This window comes from Leuciscus leuciscus (genome assembly GCF_965113295.1).
Source record: "Leuciscus leuciscus genome assembly, contig: HAP1_SCAFFOLD_517, whole genome shotgun sequence".
NCBI lineage: Eukaryota > Metazoa > Chordata > Actinopteri > Cypriniformes > Leuciscidae > Leuciscus > Leuciscus leuciscus.
The window spans coordinates 1-8,566 of NW_028118222.1; the positions used below are offsets into that span (position 1 = coordinate 1).

The following is an 8,566-nucleotide window of genomic DNA, read 5'->3' on the forward strand; positions in this document are numbered from 1 at the left end:
AATGCATGACATCTCAAATTAAAATATTTATAGAGAACAAGCAGAGAAATTGAGATGGGTAACAGATTTATTTGAAAAATAAAAAAGTGACAAACATTTTACAAAATAACATCTTAAAAAGAAACAATGTAAACATTAAAGAACTATAAAATAAAAACTATAACAGAACTATAAAATTGAGACAAAACAACTGGCAACGAAATCAAGCTCTGTGGACTGAGGGGAAAGGGGAGACAAAAAAACCCCGGCAGGCAGCCATCTTCGGCACAAGATCCACATACAAATTCATCCAGTCCTCGGAACCAAGCTTCGCCTGTGTCGAAAAGTGACAGGACAGATTTTTTAGGTGCAAGTCCTGGCCTACTCATCAAGCCATTCTAGGTTTAAGCCCTCGCCACGGAATGAGGTCCTCCGAACACCATAATCGAATTTGAGCTGGGTGTCGACAGGTATGTCAGAGAGCGCTTTGAACAAAATTACATCCGTTTTCACTCCACTCAGCTTAACGGAGCAGTAAAACGGCTTTAAGTTTGGCATCTTTGCAGAATGATTTATGAGTCGGCCAAACGTGTCCGAGTTGGGATGGCATGTGCAGGGAAAGGTCTGCGCGTCGACACATAGGTCTCTTTGGCCCGCCTTAAAAAAAAACAAGTAGCCAGCCTGGTCACCGAGGTCCCGCATCATCTCCTTCCCAACTGATGCTGGAATCACCTTCCCGTGATAGTCACAAACTATTTCCCCTTTAAGAAAGGGCCGTGTTGCAACCACTCCTACAATAGAACAAAACATTACATTTTGAGTTGGTTGAATAAACATTGCATTCATTTGAAAAATGTGTTCTGTAAAAAAAAAAAAAAAACCTCTACTGCCTATGCTAATAATTCACTGCAGTATACGTTGCATGGCCCACGTTTCATTTATAGAACAAACTAATGCCACAGTTTTACCCTTACCACGACCTTGCTTGGCACCGAAGTCCTTAATAGCCAGCCCCGTCCAGGTCTGCTCAGACAGGCACTTCATTATGGCCTCATCCGACTCTATGGCGAGGTTGGAAGGAGATGGTTTCCACAACCGTTGAATCTCCTCTGGCTTCGGGTAGTTGGACTTCCACCCCTCCTGCCTAATCAGCCTCGACAACTTTCCGGTCGAAGGCTTATGGACTTTGAAGTGTTCTGAAAGACAAAATGAAACCACTTTACTCAAAAGAAGTCAAAAGTGATCGTGTGAGTCGGACATTGCTGCGTTTTGATAGAGATAGTGTGTGGTAGGAAAAGGTGTTTGGGTTTGGAGTTTGTATTAAAAAAAAACAAACAAAGGTTTAGTTTTGACCAGGAGATCAAACCCTTGGCTAATTGTGTGATGTGGGTGTGTTGCTGTGTTAAGGGGTTTAGAAAAAAAAAATGCCTTAAGCATTGGTAAAAACTTGGCGGCTGTTTACAAAAAAATTTAAAAAAAAATAAAAAAAAACACCCACAGCAACCTGCAGCGTCTGCATGTTAAAATGCGGGACAATGCTGTATTGGTGGATTCGGAGACTTACCCAGAAGATATTCCCGCCTCTGGGCGTACTGCGAGACCCGCCACTTATCATAGAAGGTGCGGTCTTCAGGAAACCCATACTTCACACGCTGTTTTTTCGATGGAGGCTGCCCATCCAGTGAAATGGGAAAACTGGTCACAAATGCAGAGAAGTCTTTGCGGGCAGTTGGCAGACTCGAACTGCCTCCGGCTGTAGCCAATTCAGCAAATGACTGGTGGTCGTCGTCCGAAGAATTGCTTTGTAGGCGAGGAACAAAAAGGTTTGTTACTTGGGCAAAATTATGGCTACTCGGATGTAAAGATTGTTTGTGACATGTTAGGTCCTTGCTGCGTGAAGAGACATACACGCACAAAGAGTCCAGCAGCACAGCTGCGTCAACAGCGTCCTGGCACAACCAGAATGAGCACAACCGGGTTAAATCATCTAGAAAACAATACAGAATAAAAGAGAGAAAAAAAATAGGAGGCCAAAAACAATTTATATAGATGTAATGCTCTCCCTGTGTCATGTCTGGGAAGAACTGCAATAATCATTACGAACATTTTTATTAGCTTCTCGAGACATTCACAGCTCAAGGATTTTACTGCCATAAGGTCTACTCTACATACTAAATCATAATTTAAAAAACTGGTTATGCATCAGTGATTTAAACGATGTGTACTAAAATGAATGGTGCTCTGTCTGAACTTGAGAACTTCCGTGAAACGTACCACTGTCTTGTAGAAGAGTGACAGCTATGTGTTTCCTGAGGTTGTTAACTGATTCTTCATCACTGGAAAAATCAATTGGCTGCTGACGGAGAATACATTCGGCAAACTACAAAAAATGTAATAAAAAAAGATGTGTGTATATATATATATATATATATATATATATATATATATATATATATATATATATATATATATGTTGTCATTTTAGGACAGTGCTATTAGAAATTACTATATGATGTCCATGGCCACCATCATATAATCATCCTTATTTTTTTATTTATTATTCAATCAAATTGGATGTTTAAGTCATTGAAACTTGAATTCATCAAACTGACTTAAAAAAATAAGTTGAATCTTATATGTCAGGAAAACATATTACATTAACTCATCAAAATAAGTTGAGCAGTTTTTTACACCTTTGATACCTTCAGTGCAAAAACTCCACAGGACGAGGAATCCCTCTGTTTGGGATGAGGAACCGTCTCGCACGTCCAGGCTGAGGCGTCGTATCCTCTCTGAAGCATCAGTGCTCTTATATTGACAAACAACAATGTAACAAATGACAGCGCTATGCATTGTAGTTTCAAATACATTACTGTAAAAAGCCTTTGATTTTATTTATTCATACCTTGTCACCTTCTGGCACTTCATTATATCGATTTGACTTTCTCCCATTGGGTCTAAAAACAATGCCTTCTTCTGTGATGGCAGGATAACCTTTCAGTATTTTAGAATATATAGAAACATAGTTATGCACACTAATGGTCCATTTTAGTTTGGTTTATTTCAAAAACAAAGCAAGTTCCATCTTATACCGTAACTGTCCAGTGGTTGTGCTTGTTTGTGATGCCAATGATGAAGTGGTACACTGAGGGGTCAATCTGAAAATATTTTTGTTGTTGTTAGAATTCAAAGCCTTTGTGACCTTATCGTATTTACACTGAATAAAACCAACCTTCAGCATTGTTAAATGTCCTCGCCAAATTTTTCTCATTTCAAAGCTGTCTATGTAGAATGCCTGCTCTGCTGACCGAATGTTGAATTTCTGGATTTCCAGATAGATGAAGGCATTGATGACCTGCTGACAATGAGGTTCACATGAGGGTGCATACATGTTGTGTTTATTATACATAATAATAAAGTCAAGCGACTGTTTGTTTGTGTACCTCACTCTCGAGCTCCAGACCTGGAGAAGTACTGTAAAGGTCAAAAAAGAAGACTTTGTATGGCCCAATTTTGGAGACCATCACAAAAACATTCTTTCCTCTCCATGCATCTGTAATGCCTGTATTTGAAAACATACTGAGTGTATAATGTCACTTTTCAAAGAGCCTTCCCATAGTTCACATCACAGACGCAATATTTCTAACTTACACTGTTCTATGCGTGGGCTGACTTGAGTTTCTGACACAGTTTCTGCTGTGGAAGGGTGGATAACACAGTGATAGATTATTTGTTTATTTAGTTTGACAACACAACTACAATTTTAAATGTGTCTTGCCTTATACAAAATAAATATAATGTTAAAAAAAGTATGTGAATTGATATTTTACTGTTTGTACATGTGCCCAGATCCAGCAGACGATGCTCTAGCCTCCTCATGTCTTCCTTGCTATCTATAATGAGTTGGACAACATGTCGTCTTACATCCTTGTATTGCCTTCTGATGCGTCTCACAGACTCTAGAAAGAAATAATGAATGTGAATTATGAGATGGGTTATTGTCCCAGTGCTAACTTATTCCATATGGCTATCACTCAAAGCAATTGTCTAATAAAAGGACTTGAGGATAGAATCATTTGATCTCTCTCTCTCTCTCTCTCTCTCTATGTATATATATATATGTAATTAAATTATTCATTCATTGACGATGTCCTTAAAGACACTTGATGAAGTGGGACCAAACTTTGCATGGCAGTTTTCTAGTGAATCGGGCCTTACCTTCTTCCATTGTCACACGTCAAAAATCAGTCTCTTGCAATAACTGATTCTTTTTAGAAAACCTACAAATAATCATTCAAAAAGTATAAATTAAAAAGAGCCAAAGATGTTGATAAATACACAATCAAAAATACAATTTAAACAAGAGAACAATAAAGACTACAAAATTAATCATTGTTTCGCTACATGACGTTCAAGCATGGTATTTTTTTTAGTAAAAAAATGTTCATGTCCAAATGGTTTTATATATGGCAGAGAAAAAAAAAAAAGCTATAGCAAAAGTGTTACAAGGTAACAACACAGCGTATAAACGCTCGATCACTTCAAAGCCACATGAAACTGTTATTTATCCACTCAGTAGCCCAGTTTCGAAACCGCTCACGTGATGTCATAAGTACAGGCATAACTTGAAATATCATGCAAATAATTAAAAAAGTTGAAAGACTGTCACCTTGATCAGCAGAAGATCGATCTCACACGGTGTAAAACAACAGGTTTGATTGACAGTAAGACGTCACAGGTCACAGAGGGGGATGGGAATTAGTAGAGTAGCGGTGGCCATACAGTAGGCTATAATATCTCTAATTTACACTCGTGGCCACTGATGTTTTGCCCCTCGTAGCAAAGGCAAGGCACGTTATTTATATAGCACATGTCATACTCAATGGCAATTTAAAGTGCTTTACATGAAAAGGAAACATAACAATATAAAAAGTAAAAAATAAAAAAGAGAAAAAACTACTTAAAGCACATGTGCATTTCATTTGAGACCGAAGGACAGTGGGGTCGATTGAACATATCATATCATTTTGTCTATTCATAAAGATTGTCAGACACGTTGCCCCTTCATTTTTAATATTCTGCATCTATAATAAACTTTAGGCCATAACTGAGAACAGAATAAGGAGCGGGACTTCTCATTTAAAAAGGAATCTGCTGCCCTCTGCTGGACAACTTGAGACAACTTCCACTTTAGCAACAGATATCCTCCTGGGACCCAGAAAAAAAAAGTTTTTTGAATTTAGTTTTTTTCCAGGTTATCACACTGTTTAGAGCACAATAAACAAATGGTAAAAAAAAACATTTTTGAAAAATAATATTTTATTCATACGTTATGCTATGTCCTCTGTAGTGGACGTCAGGACTAAGTTGTTTAAAAAATAAAATGACATGAAATTATATGTATAGGCAAAAACAATGGGATTTTTTTTTTCAATCACCAATAAATTTGGGGGTTTCAGGATTTTTTCAACCAAAATTTGTATAAAGATTATTCTCAACTATGTTATGAAAGAAATAATGGAATGAATTGATACACCATTTTACTTTATGCAATATGTGGGTAAAATGTCCATAAATTAATATTCCCATTCAATGCAATGTATCTATAAACTGTATCTAATGTGCACATTAATGTGTTCTTGGAGCAACATTTAATGAAAAAAGAAGTGTAATAATTGGAGTAATAATTGGCAACATTTGAATAATAATATCTAATATTTCATAGAAATATTGATGTATAATTTATTTCCATATTCACTTGTTTCGTCTCACAAAATGCCTGATAAACATGATTTAAGTCCTGGTGTCCTCTACAGTGGACACGTATGAAATCAATGCCCTGTTCTGTAACAGAATTTTTTTTTTTTTTTTTAAACCCCTTAACATTTTCCTGAGATGTTGTTTTATGAAATACAATCTGAAAAGTAGTCCAATTTACTTTTTTTTTACCAAAAAAAAAACCTCTACTGCCTATGCTAATAATTCCTTGCAGTATACGTTGCATGGCCCACGTTTCATTTATAGAACAAACTAATGCCACAGTTTTACCCTTACCACGACCTTGCTTGGCACCGAAGTCCTTAATAGCCAGCCCCGTCCAGGTCTGCTCAGACAGGCACTTCATTATGGCCTCATCCGACTCTATGGCGAGGTTGGAAGGAGATGGTTTCCACAACCGTTGAATCTCCTCTGGCTTCGGGTAGTTGGACTTCCACCCCTCCTGCCTAATCAGCCTCGACAACTTTCCGGTCGAAGGCTTATGGACTTTGAAGTGTTCTGAAAGACAAAATGAAACCACTTTACTCAAAAGAAGTCAAAAGTGATCGGTGTGAGTCGGACATTGCTGCGTTTTGATAGAGATAGTGTGTGGTAGAAAAAGGTCTTTGGGTTTTGGGTTTGCATAAAAAAAATAAAAATAAAAAAAAACACACAACCCCACAGCAACCTGCAGCGTCTGCATGTTAAAATGCGGGACAATGCTGTATTGGTGGATTCGGAGACTTACCCAGAAGATATTCCCGCCTCTGGGCGTACTGCGAGACCCGCCACTTATCATAGAAGGTGCCGTCTTCAGGAAACCCATACTTCACACGCTGTTTTTTCGATGGAGGCTGCCCATCCAGTGAAATGGGAAAACTGGTCACAAATGCAGAGAAGTCTTTGCGGGCAGTTGGCAGACTCGAACTGCCTCCGGCTGTAGCCAATTCAGCAAATGACTGGTGGTCGTCGTCCGAAGAATTGCTTTGTAGGCGAGGAACAAAAAGGTTTGTTACTTGGGCAAAATTATGGCTACTCGGATGTAAAGATTGTTTGTGACATGTTAGGTCCTTGCTGCGTGAAGAGACTTACACGCACAAAGAGTCCAGCAGCACAGCTGCGTCAACAGCGTCCTGTGGTCCGACATCACGAGCGCCACGGTCCAGGTAAAACTGCACCGCCTGCCGTTGGGGCTCCGTTAGCTTCTGCGCAGCAATGCCAACCGCCCTGCGCACATCCTGGCTAGTAAAGTGGGGAAGTTTGTGCCTGCAGAAACAAAATGGAACACAAAGGGTTGCCTGTGAAATGACTGTGACTGACAAAATGTAGTTAACGGTGTGCACTCACACACGCATATGTGCAGGTACATACAGATCGTGTAGGCATTTGAGGTCTCGCGATACGCTGGAGACCGCCTCACCGGAGGACACAAGAAAGAAGGCATTGCATGGTTTCTCGTGACAGATGTTCCCTGGCCTTATCTTGCTGAAGTAGACCTGCAAACACTATGGGAAACAAAAACAAAAAAGGGAAAAAATGTCTGTGCGAACAAAAGATTATTAAATGGTATAAACAATGGTAGCAAGTCATCGGCTGTTTATGTCATACTAAAACTCACAGCTTCCTCCCATTGGGTCAGGGCAAGCAGCGTGTTGGTATCCGTGCCCCTCCCTACGCCGATCACCACCCTGCCACTATGCTCAAACCGATCAAGCCAATCTGAATCCTGGATAACGAAAGAGCGGTCACTAATGCATACGTAAACACTGCATCATATCATGAGCGTAAAGTCTTTAAAGTAGACATGGACTTACTGTCAAGGACTCCACAGCAATCGGGCGCAGCATGTGGGCAAAAACCAGTGTAGCTTCGCAGTAGTACCTATACATGGTACTTTCTCTGTGCCCGAGTTTTCTGCCCATCTCCAGATCTTGACACATCCTGTTTATTTCCGGCTTCGCCACTCTTAAAATAGTTTGACAATCTTTGAGTGCAGCAATCCCAAAGAGGAAGAACCTGTTTGGACAAAACAAAAAACAAGACAGGTGTAAGGGATCTGCTGGAGGCAAGTATAGATGAGAACTCAAATGCATTTAGAAACATATCAAGATCAGACATAGAACAAAAGCACAGCGTGGCATTAACTCACAACAGAAGGATGGGACGGCATGACACTCAGCAAACACGGGTACAGTGAAACAAAAAACTGACAAAGACACGTGGCAAACATGAGGGCTTAAATACACACAAGACTAATGACAAGACAAGGGACACCTGTAAACAATGAACCAATGACAACATGGCACATTAGACAAGGGAACACATGGCAGGATCATACTCAACACCAGACAAACAGCTGACAGACACTGTGTCGAGTTGATGAGGGTGATTGACTGATTGATTGCAGAGTGTTTGCAGGTGAGAGCCAAGAGCATTTCTTGGCATTGTGACTTTATCATCTCAGGATAAAAGTGTGGTCGCACATGTCAGTGAGTTTGTTTGTTTGTTTTATTCAGTTGCATTGTCACCTTATGGTAGGTAACATCCACACTACATTTCTCATGATTGATGTTCTTAATTAGTACTTTTGTCTTGTTTCCAGTACAAATGGCTAAATAATCTCAAGTCGAAATGCATTTACTAGAGGAGTAGATTTGTATAAGATGCTGCACTGCAAAAAACAAACATTTTCTTACTTAGTATTATTGTCTGGTTTCCAGTCCAAACATCTAAAAATTCTTACATGAAGATGCATTAAAATGAAGTGGGTTTTTACTCAACACAAGCTAAACTATCTGTCCATGGATTAAGAAAAAGAACCTTAAATTCA

General features: G+C 39.3%; 2 protein-coding genes across 6 annotated transcripts; both read right to left on the reverse strand.

Moving 5' to 3' along the window:
• Positions 1-49: 49 nt before the first annotated feature.
• Positions 50-4,337, reverse strand: LOC309491748 (uncharacterized protein). Of its 3 annotated transcripts, none has more exons than XM_082190779.1 (13): positions 4,198-4,337; positions 3,819-3,938; positions 3,631-3,675; positions 3,423-3,541; positions 3,212-3,334; positions 3,072-3,137; positions 2,885-2,973; positions 2,682-2,787; positions 2,254-2,359; positions 1,888-1,966; positions 1,544-1,779; positions 954-1,175; positions 50-770 (listed from the first exon to the last, which is right to left on the reverse strand). In XM_082190779.1, exons 1-13 carry the CDS (start codon positions 4,205-4,207, stop codon positions 361-363), a joined length of 1,731 nt encoding a protein of 576 aa, XP_082046905.1. In that variant the 5' UTR covers positions 4,208-4,337; the 3' UTR covers positions 50-360. The 3 variants fall into 3 exon arrangements, with proteins under 3 accessions (XP_082046905.1, XP_082046904.1, XP_082046906.1); XM_082190778.1 differs by having other exon boundaries at positions 3,810-3,938; XM_082190780.1 differs by lacking the exon at positions 4,198-4,337 and having other exon boundaries at positions 3,423-3,453; positions 3,810-3,937.
• Positions 4,338-4,926: 589 nt separating this feature from the next.
• On the reverse strand, positions 4,927-8,115 carry LOC309491749 (uncharacterized protein). 3 transcript variants are annotated; one of them, XM_082190783.1, is made up of 7 exons: positions 7,551-7,856; positions 7,355-7,462; positions 7,108-7,241; positions 6,829-7,002; positions 6,485-6,720; positions 6,034-6,255; positions 4,927-5,187 (listed from the first exon to the last, which is right to left on the reverse strand). In XM_082190783.1, the coding sequence occupies exons 1-7, from the start codon at positions 7,827-7,829 to the stop codon at positions 5,027-5,029; spliced, it is 1,314 nt and encodes a 437-aa protein (XP_082046909.1). In that variant the 5' UTR covers positions 7,830-7,856; the 3' UTR covers positions 4,927-5,026. The 3 variants fall into 3 exon arrangements, with proteins under 3 accessions (XP_082046909.1, XP_082046908.1, XP_082046907.1); XM_082190782.1 differs by adding an exon at positions 7,886-8,115 and having other exon boundaries at positions 5,084-6,255; positions 7,551-7,752; XM_082190781.1 differs by having other exon boundaries at positions 5,084-6,255; positions 7,551-7,858.
• Positions 8,116-8,566: the final 451 nt, after the last annotated feature.

What these genes read in the sequence shown, in the direction of transcription:
- LOC309491749 (XM_082190781.1), bottom strand. Translation starts at nt 7,829, where the DNA reads ATGCATTTGAGTTCTCATCTATACTTGCCTCCAGCAGATCCCTTACAC. An exon ending in CTCAAATGCCTACACGATCT is followed by an intron (nt 7,003 to 7,107) that starts GTATGTACCTGC and finishes TTGTTTCTGCAG; the next exon opens with GCACAAACTTCCCCACTTTA. An exon ending in GAGGCGGGAATATCTTCTGG is followed by an intron (nt 6,256 to 6,484) that starts GTAAGTCTCCGA and finishes TTTGTCTTTCAG; the next exon opens with AACACTTCAAAGTCCATAAG.
- LOC309491748 (XM_082190778.1), bottom strand. An exon ending in ACAACCACTGGACAGTTACG is followed by an intron (nt 2,974 to 3,071) that starts GTATAAGATGGA and finishes AAATACTGAAAG; the next exon opens with GTTATCCTGCCATCACAGAA. An exon ending in AAGTGCCAGAAGGTGACAAG is followed by an intron (nt 2,788 to 2,884) that starts GTATGAATAAAT and finishes TGTCAATATAAG; the next exon opens with AGCACTGATGCTTCAGAGAG.